General features: G+C 43.4%; 1 protein-coding gene across 1 annotated transcript in view; it reads right to left on the minus strand.

Annotated features, from left to right (window-relative positions):
- Positions 1-1,271: 1,271 nt before the first annotated feature.
- The window catches only part of PEPD (peptidase D), a 106,987-nt gene continuing 92,545 nt past the window's right edge, over positions 1,272-15,713 (minus strand). The window contains exons 8-9 of the mRNA XM_008635351.2: positions 9,959-10,150; positions 1,272-1,943 (exon numbers count right to left, since the gene is read on the minus strand). Of these exons, the coding sequence (XP_008633573.2) occupies positions 1,797-1,943; positions 9,959-10,150 (339 nt within the window). The 3' untranslated portion in view covers positions 1,272-1,796. The remainder of the gene's footprint in view (positions 1,944-9,958; positions 10,151-15,713) is intronic.

The following is a 15,713-nucleotide window of genomic DNA, read 5'->3' on the forward strand; positions in this document are numbered from 1 at the left end:
GCAGAAATACGAATACAGCAGCACATACAAGCTTCTGATCTCACACCCTCCCTTCCTCAAAAAACTGTTCCCCTTCACAGTCAAGAATTCCTGCACTTGCCTCTTACAAACCAATGTCAAGAAACCTCTAAAAAATGTATATAGGCTTATTTATTAACTGAGTGACATTAATGCAGTCCTCTGGATTGTTTTGCAATGTTTCTTTGGTCTCCCACATGCAGTTTCCTAGGTAGCAATGGGTCACCAAGCTGTTGGGAATAAAGAGCAGGTTCTTGTCACACAGACCAACCTGCTTAGCAAAAAGAGCTCTCCTAGAGCAACATATTAGACAGTTTTTAAGGAAATTATTTCAGGCCTAAATCCAGTCCTGAGGAGGGCACAAAGGCTGCGGCACAGTGGTTTCTGACACCATCAAAGCCCATGTTGTGCTGTGCCCCCTGTGTGAGATGGGCACTTGCAGGAACTCACAGTGGATCCCATCACCCACCTGTCAGTGGCCTGGTGTGAGCAACAGAACTGAGATGCTCACGCCAAGATGCTGAGATAACAACTCAGCTGATCCCTTCAGTGGGAAAATCCTCATGTGGCTGGCAGTGAGACCCAGAAGGGCCCTGATGCTCTGCTGTGGCTTCAGCTCCCCCTGACACAGCAGAGGGATGTTCTGAAGTGGCTTTGCAGTCAAACTGTGACAGAGCCTGAATATTGAACAGGAGTTTTGATGTGTATGTAAAGCGAGAAAGATTATTTTTATGTAGTTATCAGCATCTAGTGCTATTTTATGATGCAAGAAATGTATTTATTATCCTGCAGGCTGATGAATACCTACAGTAAAAAAAAGCTTCTCTTGGTAATTTAAATCTTGCATGAGTGGAAAATCATTTTGTGACCAACATTAATATGTCTGTAATGTATCCAAATAAAATTTACATTATTTCATTCTGAACTGTCTAACAATGAACTGTTAAAAATAACTCTATCATGCTGCACAGCATATACTGCTGAGTGACCATGAGCCCTGCAGCAAAGATACTCCTTTCTTTCAACTTTTCAGGGTCACGAACACCATAGCAGTCTATTTTTTTAAGGAACAAATAGATGAACAAATATAATGAGCATGGGGCTGTGTGTGAAGGATCAGTGCAGCCACTATCCAGAGCAGAAAACTGGCTAGCAAAGGGTCAAAGTTTGCAGAGCATGAATTTGTAGTAGGGTCAGATAAAGAAGCAGGAACTGGAGCAGAAAAACATAATGACCACAAAGTTGTGAACATAAATGATGCCAAGGTGAATTTTAATAAAAATTTGATTCTGCTTACTGCATTGATACAGATCCATAAGAAAAATAAGTGTCATTATGTCCACTGAGAACAACTGATTTTTATTTCTATTTTTCACAGGACTTGTGATGAAGTTTAAAAAAGGACTTGAGTGTTATAATTGCTCATAGCTTTCAGATAATCCATTTGGTATTTCAGAGTCTTAATCATCAAAATTCAGATTTAATTGCAAGACACATCTGAGCTGAGATGTGACAGAAGTATAAGCCCCACTGATAAGGCAGCAGGGCTATTTAGCTGCCACTTGGTCACGTAAACTGCTGATTGCAAGCAGCAGTTGAGTTACCTGGGTATCAACTGCTGAAGCCTTCTACTTTCATTTTTAATGCATGAAGTTTTCCAGCTAATAGCCTGCCTGCCTGTCTTGCTAGTAAGAATTGGATGCATTTTATTTTATATGCTGCAGCATTAAATCAGAATGATGACTGATTAGTTGAGGCAGTAAGTACCATCCTGAAGTTTACTGCTTTTGGCTGGAGAGGCAGTCAAATTTGGAACTGCTCTGGCCTTCTGCCATGAAATCCTCTATTTCTTCCACGGTCCGTGGGACGCATGTGAGCAGCTCCATGCCAGTGGCTGTCACCGCGATGTCATCCTCGATCCGCACCTGCACACGGAACACACGATTACCAAGGCATTCCAGATGGGGATGAGAAGCACAGCAGGCAGCAACAGCAGCGAGGGCACAAGGGGCTGGTGAAACCCAGGCAATGCATCATACTGCAAGCACGGAACTGCTTGTCACCACCAGCACCTTGGCATGGGGCTCTGTAGGTTCCACCTTCCCTTGGGCCACTGGCCCCTGCCACCCTCCTGGGATCACACAAGGTTCGTGGTGACCCCTGGTGTGGTGTGGTGGCCCCTCAGGTGTCTCAGGTGCCTCTGCTGTATCAAGGACAGTCTGAGCAAGGTGCTGCAACAGTGAGTTCATGCTACATCATTTCATGGGGCCAGTAGATCTCAACCCCCCGACAGCAGGAGCAGTACAAAGAACATGCTTCCTCGGATATTCCTCCAGCCTTCCTAGCACATGGCTTGCTAGGGACAGTGCCTCCTGATGCCCAGAGTGTCTGTTCTCAAAGCCATCCTGTTGCTGAGCTGCAATTCAGGTAGCTGCTCTGCACTTAAAACTTTTCTCTAAACACAATAAATGTTCAAAGTGAAACTTTGAACATGAAATAGCTTGCAGCTGATATTCCAAACATTGATTTTGAGCTGATGAGAAAGTCCTGAGGAGGTCAGACATTTCATTTAAAATACAATCTCTATATTTCAAACCACGGAAGGAAAAAGCAGATCCTCTCAGTTTTTCAACTTCTGCTATTAAAATGAAAAGTGTGCTCCGTTTCTGTTTGTCTCTAATTTCTTCTTACCAGTAAATATGCCTACACAGTCATTCCCGTTATCTTATCAGAAAAATGTTGCTAAGTTGCTAAGCTGCAATAAAAGCAATTTTAGTAAGGTGTAAATCCAAAAGAACACAAACCCTGGATACTCCCACCTTACAATTGCTTTAATTGTTTCTGACCTCTTGACATTTTCAACTAAAAATAAAGCCGGTTAACATTTGTACTTCTGATTGCAAAATAATCCATTTGTTCAAACAAAATGAGTAATCCAGTCCTTATTAAACTGTTTAATGATGTCTTTGCCAGATTATTTCTTTTACTTGGTATCAAGTTAAGTGTATTATAAAGCAGAATTAAATAAACAAAGTCCATTGAGTTTACACATTTATTTTGGACAGCTGTAAATGTGAAGCTGTGAGGCTTTGTATGCTCAGTGTGCCTGAAAGGCGGGTGCCTTGCTGCAGAGGAGATCAGCAACACCTGCAATGACTCTGCACTTGAACAGATTTTACCAGGATGGGCTTTTTGACTCACTGCTTCAAATTTTACCAGCTGAGCAAAACATAACCCAAGGATTCAGCACAAGGGTCCCACTGCATCCAAAGGCAAATCCTGCTGTGTACCCGTCCTGCTGGGTCTTGGGCCTGGGCACAGCCTGCCTGGGTGGACCAGTCCCTGCTAAATACCTGATGGTACTAGGGAAACCATGCAGAAGTGCCAGAATCCAGGGACAGAGCTGGTGAGATGGTAAAAGCCTAAGCATCACATTGGCAAGCCCAACCAGTGTAAATGGAGCTGGGCACAGCGATGATGTGGAAAGTAACAATGTCAGTGCAAAAGTAAGTCTGAGAGCAGAGGGAAGGCCAGCCAAAGCTAGAACTGACTCTGCCTACAGAGAGAGCCTTTTCCCAAGCACTGCCAGCTTCACAAACCTCCCCCAGCTTGAGCTGAAATTCCCCAGCTACAGAGATGTATCAGCCACAATTCATCTGCTTAACCAGTAACATTAGCAAAAAAGCAAGAAAAATGGTTTGTGTTTTCCAGCTCCGTGTTTTATGCCTTCATCAGTACCTCTGCACTCTTTGGGAGGATGGACTGACTTAAAAGCAGAGTAGATGAAAGCTAGACTATAGTGGGGAAGAACAAGTGGGGCAAGGTGTCTGTCCACGCTGTATTCTATCTAGGCCACAAGAGAAAAACAGAATGGGGAAGGAGCTGGAAAATAGTTAAGAGTGATGAAAGGACCAGGGAAAGGAAGGTATAGTAAGGTGAGACAGGACTGACAAATAATGGACAAAGAGAGCTGGGGCTGGCTAAGGAGGCCAGGTAGGGAGAGCCTGGTGGAGGTGAGAAGTGAGACATCCTGAATGAGGAGAGCACACAGGGGGCTGGAGCTGCCAAAGGCAGGGAACTGAGAATGACCAAATGGGGGAGGATGAGTGCCACATACAGCCACTCCTCGTATAGGAGGAGCATTGTTAGGAGATCATACAATCGATCCACAGTGGGAGAGCCAGTAGTGTAACATCAGCCTGCTCAGCATCAGCACCTCCAAATGGTCTTCAGGATGTAGATGGAGGCACACACAGAACCACCGGTTGGTCCCCTGGGGCCTTATCCATCACTCCCTAGGAACACGCCACTTCTTTTGCCAGGATCTAACCCTTCCTCTACTGGATGAATCTCACCTGAAATGGATGCTTGCCACAACAGAGAAGACAGATTTCCCATTTTCAGTGCCTAATTTTTCCTTTGCCTAAAAGCAACATGAATGCAGAGGAACAGGCTCTCAAGGGGAAGGAAATGGTTTCATTTGCTCTTTTCCTTCACACCTTCCATGCTTCACCCTGAGTTTAAACTCAGCAGCAGCAAGAAGCAGCTTCAGAGGACCTGCAAAACCTTCCCCATAGGAGCGCCTGTCATTTGGTCTTGTCTTCTGTCCAAATGGAGGAAAGATGCTGGATCTGCCTGGCAAGGCTCACTGGCTTGGGACTGCCTTTCCCAGAGGGGGACAGTGGTTATGAAACTTGCTCTCAGCGCAGTCCCTGTTTGCAGGCTCTTTGTTCATCAGTGCTGCTTGTTTCAGGGCTACAGAGTGGTTTGGAGTTGGGCACTGAAGTGTGTGAGGCTCACTGCACCCCCAGCTTTCAGGGTGCTCTGCAAAAACCTAGGGGAGGCTTTATTTTGGTGTGAAATGGCACACTTCAAAAAACCACTCCTGTAAAAAAAAAAGTAGTGGCATGATCTGTCTAGATAGACCTGATTGCACAACTGCCTAACACTAGCAACAGGCCATCATGTGGCTCGACTCAATGGTCCCAGCTCTGTCCCAAAGCAGGGCCATGGGGGCACAGCCAAGGACAGCACAGGAGTTAAACACCAGGGCTGCTGTCAGCTCTGTACAGCCTCGTACTTTGTCCTGACTTACTAATACAGTCATGCTCCCCAGAGCCTCCTGTGTTACCTTCCAGGGGAAACAGGGTTGTAGCACTTACTAATTTCTTTTGGAGGACAACAGATATACAAAGCTTTTGACAATCGAGAAACTATTTTGGCCAATTAAACAATCCAGATTTACATGATGACAGATCCCTGATGTCAAAAAGGCAACTGGTGAAATGTCCCCCTTTTTTTAAAATCTATTGAGCATTTGTGTGATTTTGGCTGTGGAAAGCAGCAACACTATTGCTGAAACACCTTAAGAGTGGGACACTTTCCTGGAAATGATGACAGGACATGACCATACATGGGACCACCCAAAGTAGATGAGCAGACGTTCAGATGAAGGACCTGTGAGTCTGTTCCTACAGCTGGTGTCCTACAGAGGTAGCTGTGTGTAGCCAAGGAACTTATTTCAACTCAGCCATCGACTTACCAGTAATTTTTAACAGAGCAAACTTATCACGAGCAGAGTTTGACTTCTGTATCTCAGAGGGACTGGTTAGGAAACAGAGCTGCCTTACATCAAACCCAGGTCCAGGCAAGGGGTGCAGGGCTGGGGAAGGCACTTTCCTGTTGTTACACACAGTGGCTATGCCAAGATGTTTTCTATAGGGGACAGTAGACTCTGTGCTCAGTGACTCTCATCCCATGCTGTAGTCTTCCTGGCACAAGCAGGTTTCATTCACAAGCAAGTCCTCATGTCAAGAGAACCTTTATTTTAAGTGTCCACATTTAAATGTTCACATTTTTATAGAAGGGGATCAATATTAGTAGGGTGAGGCCATGTATGTTATTAGATTAACTAATACAGATGGGAAAAAAGCCTCAGGTGCCCAGTCCCTTCACACAGGCTCAAGAAGAAACATTAAACTACAAGCTAAATACAGGTTAGAAACAGCTGGTCTTACTTTAATCTAATTATGTTAATTAGACAAGAGAAAAGGGTTAAAGAAGGTCTATAAGCAACTAGCAGTAGGTTTTGGGTTGCCTACACCTATCACTTCCCCTAAAAGAACTTTTAAAGAAAGTTAAGTCTGTATATTGTGACAACTGCTTTCCTATGAAAACTTTAGAAGAAATGCTGTGTAGCACTATTACTGTGATATAATATGCAATGTTAAAAAGTAGATGAGCATAATGTTTATTGCGTAGTAAACTTATTTCATTTCACAATACAAATTCACCATGAACTCAGAAACAGAGCGTAATCTTCTGAAAAATAAAAATCAGGACAGAGACAACTATATGGCTCACTGAACCAAAGGTAGAAGCAGTTAAATATCCTGCTTTTTATTTGGTTTAACATTTATTCTGAGTAAGGGAAGCACTATTGTTTTGAAAAATATTCGGATCTTCAAGGTCCTGGGCTTTGTTTAATTTAAAATCCATTTAATTTTTAAAGGAGAAAAATCTGTAAACAAAAGAAAGTAATGCATTTATCGCCCGTCTTTCAGCATTTTCTCTAAGTTGCATAGTTTTCAGATATTAAGTCTAGTGCTAGTTCTACAAATCCTAGGGAAAAATAAAGCCTGAACAGAGATTGAATGTGTAAGGCCAAAAAAAGACTGAATGGCTTTACTGTGTCTTTGAGAAAACATCATATGAACTGCATGAATCAGTAATCAGCTTATGAAGAATGGAAATGTCAAACCCTAAAGGGCAGCATTTGGAGTCAGCATTTCCCCTTCCCCGAGGATTCGGCTGCTTTTCCTGAGCAATACATCCAACCGTGTGCACATCCCTCTATTTGCACATCTGTGTTTATTTAGGAGTGTGTGGGGGCAGAGTCCAGGCAGAGCAAAGGTGCCCTGGGCCACGCACTGTGCCAGCATCCAGCAGCAGCCCTTGTCCCATAGGATTTATGACCTCGGTAAACTGGACTTTGGTTTAGCAGATGGAGAACTGAAGTACATGTGACTGAAACATCCCAAAATTGGCCAAGGAAGTTTGTGAAGGACTGAACTCAACGGCTGTCAAGTAAAGAGTGTAGGGCTTCAGACAGGGCAGTATCCCCCGACCACTGCTTGCTTCCCTCTGGAGGGATCTGTATTTGACCCAGAAGAGCTTGTTTGGTAAAAGCCCCGATGAAGAGGTCCCTGAGCAGCAGGGACAGCCACAGAGGCTGTGTCTGTGCTTGAGGCGTGCAGGAAGGTGGGCTGGTAATGGACCTGTCCCAGCAGTGCAGGCAGCCAAGGAAAGCTCACGCCGACTCTTCTTTCCTGCTCCTGCAGCTTCTACAGTCTCTTCATGGCTAACTCCAGGCAGAACAAATTACAATAAATAGCTACAGTCTTGCCCTTTCTGGCACCCTAGGAGAGCTTTGCTTCTCAATGCAGAGACTTGTCACGGTCAAGAAAATTATCCAAAGCTCAAAAAAGACATGAATTCAAGGTTAATTTATTAAAAATCCACAAATTCCCTGTGCAGACAGACTTAATCAGAATTACAGTGGTGTTACTTCAGTGAATGTTATTTCATTTTTGAAGTGAATTACACTAAACCAAATTAAGAACATTTTAATTAATGCTGAGCTCTGCAGAGGGAAATGGACTACTTATTTCCTTTTGTAGAATGTATTTTTCTTTTAAACTTAAAGGAAGATTGGATTGGCTGTAGTTAAATCTTCAGGTAGAACTGACACCAGTACTAGCCCCTGTACTGTTAATATTTGTCAGTAAAAGCACTGGGCTTTACAAGATCTTTTAAAATCTCCTTAGAAAGGAAGTTTTCTGGCATGCTTTTGTGAGAAATACTCACTCACTCTGGATAAACTAGAATGAAACATCTTGTACATAACTAAGCACTCAGCACAAACTGCATCTTCTATTTATGCAGAATCAAGTCAGAATGGTAAAGATGGAAAAGATTATTTTGATTGCATTATAATTCAGCTTTTGTGAAGAATGCAGAAATATTCAGATGTATTCCAGTCTCAGATTTTATTTTCTTTCTTCTCCTGGACAAAATCAAGTGACAACATCTGGCTCAGGGTATGTGTGTATTATTTTTTTTTCTAAGTAAAATATATTGTTCACAGGGGGATCAGAGATTTAGATTTTTGCTCAATTGTTTTTGGGCCTCCCCTTCTTTTAGCAAAGTTTGTTGGCTAGCTCTCCTTAATGATGACTCCTTAAGTCATCATTACAGGAAGCTAAGCAAAAACGAGGGAACAAAGTTAGACTTTGCTTGAAATTGCTGGAACAAAAGTGCCTGATCCAGCAACTTATTAGCGAGGTAGAGATCCCATGCTGTCACTCCTATTCTGTGCAACCACAGGCAGCAGGTGAGGCACAGGCACACCTCAAGCTGCAGAGCTGGAGTGGGCAGGCATTCACAGCCATTTGGGAAGAACATAGGCTTTTGCTGAGCTATTTCAGGGAAAGCTCACCAGGAATCATTTTAAATGCTGAAAAACTCACAGAATGTTTACAAGGAAAACGAAGACAGTTAAACCTGTTTCCATTGCAGTGTCAAGCTACACAAGCACATCACAGTGTTCTTTTAAAATACATTGCAGCATGTGGTGTCGTACAGAATGTGCTCACAGCTAGAAAACGCAGAATTAGCTGCCTTTTGTTCACCAATACCTCAGTTGTCTGGCTGGCAAATCTTGATAAAGAAACAACACAGAGACAAATAATGTCCCAGACCTCAGCAGTGAATTAAATACCAGCAAGGGTAAAGTCCTGTGTCTCTTGATAAAGCTGCAACCACATCATGGGTGGCTGCCCTAGAGCCTGGTTGGCTGCCATGACTGGGAACAGCACACACACCTTTTCTGTCAGGGCTGGTGGTTCCAAAGCAGCTCAGACCAAAGTGCTACAGTCTCATCACCCTCTCATGGCTGGGGTACAGTGATAAATTAGTAAATGGCAGCAGCAGACAATTCCTAATGAATGACTTCATACCAGAAAATCACCGCCACTGCCAGTGATTGCTTGCTGCACTGAGACTTAGCAGAGCCATGGGGAGGATGGATCATTGCAGCTGCATGCTCTATCTCCTGTGTGAAGGAATACAGATGCTCGGAGAACAATGTGGCAGCCTTCAAATGCTTGCCCTGCTGAAGTAAAAACCTACTGGAAGCACTGCAACTGCTGAACGCTCTGTGAAGGCAACAGCTTTGAATGGGAAATGTGTCCTGGACAGTATGTACAAACAAGGCCCCTCTACTTGCCCAGCAGCTGCTGCCTGGGAATGATTGCCCAGATCACCTCTACCTCCCAAGGTGGCCAATCCTCCTGTGCACAATGCTGCCTGACCCTGCCACATTGAGCCTGGGTGCTTGGGAAGACCATCAGCCATTCTTCTGGAAAACGGGGACAGCTCTCACGAGGCACAAGCTTCATGCCATTCTGTCAATAATCCAGTAAGAGCAATTATTGCTGTTTTCATCTACTGCCTCCCCAGCTTAAACAGCATCAGGCTCTTCTGCCCTGGCAGGAAGCACTGGACTGTGCTGCTGTCAAGGAAGCCTACTCTAGACTACAGAACTCAGTCTCATATTTTATAACATACACATTTCACACATTAGACAAAACACTTACCTGGCAAGCCACTGTCTGGTGCTGGCAGAGGATATTTCAGTCAATGGAAAAATATGGGTCTCTCATTAATCAGACACCACTAGTACAAAACCACATTAAAAAATTAGAATAAAACCCCCCAGTTTGTCTGCAGAGTCAAATGGTCCAAATTACTCAAGGTACTGCTTCAGGAACAGCCCTATGTGCAATACATTACAACTCCCAAAAGACTTCTCCTCAGATACATAGTAAGGGCAAACAAAGAGAAAACCAATTAATAAAATCATCTGCTAAGAATGACTCACCCCACCAAATCCTCTGAAACGCCGCAGGACGTCGTTGTTGATGAAGCAGGACTGCGCCGGGTCCCGCAGGGCTTGGTCCAGCAGGTGGTCGATGAAGTAGATGCCCGGTTCGATGGTGAGCACCATGCCCTGCTCCAGGCGGCGGGCGGTGCGCAGGCTCCGCAGCCCCGGCACGTCGATGCGCTCCACTCCCTGCAGGACAGACACTCGTTCTTTCAGACACAAAGGCAACCCGTGGATGACTTTATGTCAAGCTCTCCTATGCTGACTGCTCCGCAAGACACACAAAATACAAAAAATAATCATAAAGGACTGAAACTTAGCTATGCAATTACCTCCCTCCCATCGGTCCTCATTTAGCTTTCACACAGAGTGATGACCAGTTTTCAACTCAACACCCAAACTGTTTTTTGCACCACAGAAATCTTGGCTTTGGATACGCTTGGTACTGTTACTCTCTACCTTGGGAGAAATACTGCACTACAAAGCAAAAATAATTACTTGCACTATTCCTTGCTCTACCCTTCCTTGCAAAGTATGGTAGTGTAAGCGACATGCAAATCTTGAAATGCCCCTGCCACGTCATGGCTGAAACAGCTGAACTATGCAGCAGAGAACAATTTCTCCAAGGATATGCAAATACTTATTCTCACCAAATGTTATTAAAATTACACATTTATGATCTTGATTCAGGAGCAATGAGTCTACACATGACCTCATAAAAGCAGCCCATTTAAACTAAACTTTTGTCAGATTCAGACTTTCAGGCAACATGGTGCTGATTGGTGTTATTAAAAGTTAAGTCAAAACAAGTCCTAACTAGCAAAACATTCTCTTCTTCCCAAAAGCTGGTAAAATAAAATGATCCATGAGGACGTGCTTAGTCAAGGAATTAGAAACACTGCAAAGACTAGTTCTGGATATTCATTTTCTTCCCCTAAATGTGACAGGTATTGCAATATCAGAATAAATATATCTCAACCCCATTAGCTTTTTGAAAATTCTTTGCAACTGTAGCAAAATTCCCCCAACAAATTATTGTAATGGCCCATAAACAGCTCACAGGCCCACCAGCTTGCAATTGTGCACATACACTCTGCTCATGAAACCTTTTCTGCTCCAGCCAGCGAGTCAGAGGTTAACATGTCTGTGAGACTACGGCGTTATTTACCTGGTCTCCACGTAGCTTTCCTGAATCTTGCTTCTGGCCAAAGCCACAGTACTTTCCCTTGCCGGCAGAAGGGGCAACTGGTGTCAGCATCACTATCAGCATGACTGGTATCACGAGGATGAAACTTCCCCTTTCTCCCCAACAAAGCCCTGCCCAGCGCTACCCTCGGTGCTGGGGCACCATGTCCTGGCACAGCCGAGCTCCCACGTTTCTGCCAGGCCAGTGCAGGGTGATGGAGGGAGGCCAGAGCCCTGCACATTACCCATGTTTTCATCTTACTGAATCATTCCCTCTTCAGAATGGGTACAGCCCTGCAGTACTGTTTGCTCTTGAGCTCCACTTTCAGTTCAGAAAAAGCCTATTTTACAGAAATACCTCTTTGCAGCAGCCCCTCCACAGTGTTTGCTGTATTCTCACTGGTCACCCAAGCAATGCTGGGGTTGCTTTTCTTCCCTTTGCAGAGCTTAATCTGTTCCAGTGTACAGCACCTTATAGCAGCCAAGATTTCCAGAGCTAACCAGCCTGGACGTTTGGACATAGGTTTGCCCATTTTGACTGTGTATTCGATATGTTTTATGTCATACGTTTGATTTGGATTTTGCAGAGCACTATATTATACCAAAGTAAGAAAACATGATTTTGTTTTACTGAGCCTAGGAAACAAGAATAGTGTGATATTAAGCAAGGCATTTTGAATTTGTATTCTTATCAAAACTCAAACAAAATCAATATATTTCTAAACTTGAAACAATAACTGCATTGAAATTGAGCCATTTTTTCTCTCATACTGCCCCTTGGGGTTTGGCATTTCACACATTCATTGTAATGTGTAAAGGAAGTGAGGGCATCCAATCTTGTGGATTAATCTCTCCATGAGCTGTAAACAATTAGATTAGTGTCTGGACCTTTTGGTGCCTCGCCAACTATCTATCGGCTACTTTACAACAAACAACCCATATTTGGCTTTTAAGTACACTTCTCAATTCTACTTGTAAATGCCTTTTCCCAGGCAGTCAATCCAAGACAGATGCTAGAAAGACGAATACAGAGTGAGGAAAACAATGGCAAACATCCTCTGAAAGCAGCCCTGGCACAGCATCCCTATTTTTTTTCCTTTACTTAAAATAAATGGTGTTTCACACCAGGTGTGACAATAAAGCCTTTATTTATCTCTGTATGGCTGCTAAAGCAGTGGTAGGCATTTAGTCTAGACTGCTTGCAGTCTGATCCTGCTTTTAGTTCTTCCTTCAAGAAGCTAACAGCGACTCAGGAACAAGACCCAAGATCCACATTTGGAAATGTCTCTCAGCAATGCAGGGAGACTCCCTGAGGCACCTGAATATTGCTGCTCACCCAAAAGTAAAATTTTAACTTCTCTGGAAGGAATTTGGAAACTCTTTTTGATATTCACCCCATCCTATCTCAGTCCTGGGTTGTGCTGGCTCTAGGTTTCATCTCCAGGTCTTTGGATTCTGCGGGTACTGATGCAGCTATATCCCTCCCACGAAAGCCTTCAAAGAAAGGGGAACACTGCTCAGCTTTCTAAAGCTGAAAAGCAAGCAGGGCAGCCATGGGTGGGCTTGTCCCTTTTAATAGAGACGAGCAAGGTGTTCACCAGGAGATGTGTGAAATGGATAAGAAAGACAGGTTCTGGCTATGGCTTGTATGTGGCCACTCATACTCTGAGCAGACAGCCCCAACCCAATTTGCTGCAAGGCTGAAGGACAAAATGAGCTGGCACAGGAAATACGCAGAGAGGGGCCAGTGACCAAGCTGGGTAGATGACAAAATCCCTTCTTTTGAGAATAGTGCTGGATTAAAACATACATCAGACTATGGCTTCAGCATCCCAAGTGACACCTGGTCTCTAGGCACTCATGACCATCTCGGTAGCCACCACACCCATCAGGTCCAGGGGCTAACAGCTCTCAGTCTGCTGTGGTTGGTTATGAAAAGTAGGACAAACTGAGGATTTCTTTTAATGACTGAAACACCACAACCCCCAAACAGAAGATGACAGGTCTGAAACAAGACTTGCCATTTTCCATCAAGTCAAACTCCATTGGGAGCAAAGCCTGACAGGGAGGCCTCACACTGTCATCCCTAGTATGACTCTTCTGCCATTAATGGATTTCCTTCCTTGCGAGGAGGAAACTTCCCTGCATCTCGCAGCTAAACAACTCAAGCTTTGTTTTCAACAGTGACCATGATGTTGTTTTGCAGTCAGATGAAACGAAGAGTAAAAATGTGAGCGCTGGTACAGCAGCTGTGTGGCTGCCTGTTCCTATCACCATTATATCCTGGAGGCCTGGCCACTGAGCAGGACCTTTATCACAGTGCTGCACGGAGAGAAAGTAAAAGCTGGTAACTGGCCCCCAAAAAGTGTACAGAATAGTCTAGAAAGTACTAATGCCTAGGCATCTAAAAAGAGACTTGCAGTTACATTCTATGAAAATTAGATTTTGAGTAACTGTTTATTCTCCTGTATATTGCAACAACAGACTATATCTGAAATTGTTTTCTAAGACTGACTTTATTTGGAGGTTCTGCTCACATTTTAAAATTGAGACGTTCCTCCCTCAGTAAGCACAGATGTATGATACTGTCATTTGTGACTGTAGTCCTGCCAAGAACATTGGATTCCAATTAATGGTTCATCTAAGGTAACAAAACCCAGCATGTCTAGGCAATAAGGACTGTCAAGGGAACAAGAGAATTATTATGTAAACTGATTTTATTACTATGTAAGCAAAATAAAAGATCAAATTAAGTGTACAATAATACAAAATATTACTATTTTTGGAGTAAGCAGGGAATTAGGAAGTAGGCAAATCTGCCTGTTTCCCAGAAAAAGGGCTCTGGAAGACTAAAATTTGCAATATCCCCACAATATCTTAGTATAAAGATGAACTACTGCTTGCTCCTAAGCAACTCAACGGTTAATCTGTTGTTTTTTCCATGGAAGAACTGCAATGTGTATCATGCTGGGTCTTGTTCCATAGGCACTGTCTATCAGGCAAAGCAATCAGAAGCAGAGATAGCTCCAGGCCCACTCAGGCCTGATCCCGGGTTTGTCTTTGGATCAGGACAGAAGAAAACCACAGGTGATGTCCCTGTGCTGGCTGGTGCTCACCCACAGGGCCATGGCAGCAGCTAGAGATGCACAAGTGCAGAGAGGTGCAAGGGCACCCTACCCGCCAAAACCAGGGGCTGTAAGCTGGCATCATCCCAAAGTTTCCTAAGTCAGCAACGGCAACAAACCCCAGCCATGGCAGAGAACACCTGAGCTACTCATAACTGCAAGTACTGAACCACAGTAAAAGACTCATTAGTGACACAATCTAGTTTCACGTACTCTTTTACAGCTAAATCATCACAGAACTTTTTGGAGCCTGAGACTGTCCCCAGTTGGAACATACCCAGTCCAGTGAAGTCCTAACCACTTTACAAAGCTAAGTGCAATCAAGTATTTACATTAATCAGAATACTAACATTACATTTAGATAACATGAAATAAGCACCACAGTGAAATCTCAGCTCTTTTCTATATTCTCCCACTGCATATACCCAACTTCTAATTAGCTCATTTAATGTAAAAAGAACAGAGCTCTGTACAGCTAAGAAAATAAAAGTCTGGAATTCCATGTCACATGTCTCCTGGTCCCTTCTCTCTAAGCCCTTGTTTCACTTGCTGAGTGTTACTAATGAAGATTAGTTTATTCCATCTATCCTGCTTTTCCCCAGCAGCCTGAGCTGCCTGTAGTCACCTGAAGGAACTGCTATCCGTCCTGCCTTTGAAATCAGCAGCAGGTTACAGGAGAATATGCCCCAAGCACCACATACCACTCGAGGCATTTGCAAATCAAAGCTTCCACTTCTGCAGGAGAATCTAATTACTAGCTGGAGCTTTTGGGACACAGCTCGAAGTTAATATTGGGGGAATAGAGGACAGATGATGTTTAACTGGCTATTTCACTTGAAGTGTTTTCTTCTTTTTCTAAGTATTAACTATGGTATCAGGTTTAAGTTACCTAATAATTTTCCTGTTATTGCAGGGAATGAGAAAAAATCATCTGCCACTTATTTGAGGCACTGCTGCCTGATGATGATTCAGCTGGAGCTGAATTTCAATCCATCATTACAGTGTGGTTCTGAGCAGAACTCCCCATATAATTTTTGCTTTCTGATCCTCTGATGTTACCAAGCTCCAGTGCTATCATAATGGAAATAACAAAACATATGGACTATAGTTTTCTCTTTTCTTAAAACCTAAGTTTGAGAAAAGAAGAGATAGCAAATAGTAAAAATGACCAAGTTGACAACTACATCATTAACCTGGAAGATGAGGAGAATATTTAGAAGAAATTTATAAGAATTTTATAAGAAGTGAGATAAAGAATTGCAAAAGCTACCAACAACACTGTTTTAGAATGAAACCAATGACAAGCACTGTTTAAAATCTAATGAACAGGTTTCTTGTGATACACAGAAAGCAGACACAGGCAATAGTCTTAAATGAAAGGGCTTTTTCTTTTGTGATCTTTAGATACCATTAGTGAAAATTGCATAGCAAAAACCCTGAAG

Source organism: Corvus brachyrhynchos, unplaced genomic scaffold (assembly GCF_000691975.1).
Source record: "Corvus brachyrhynchos isolate BGI_N302 unplaced genomic scaffold, ASM69197v1 scaffold646, whole genome shotgun sequence".
Lineage (NCBI taxonomy): Eukaryota > Metazoa > Chordata > Aves > Passeriformes > Corvidae > Corvus > Corvus brachyrhynchos.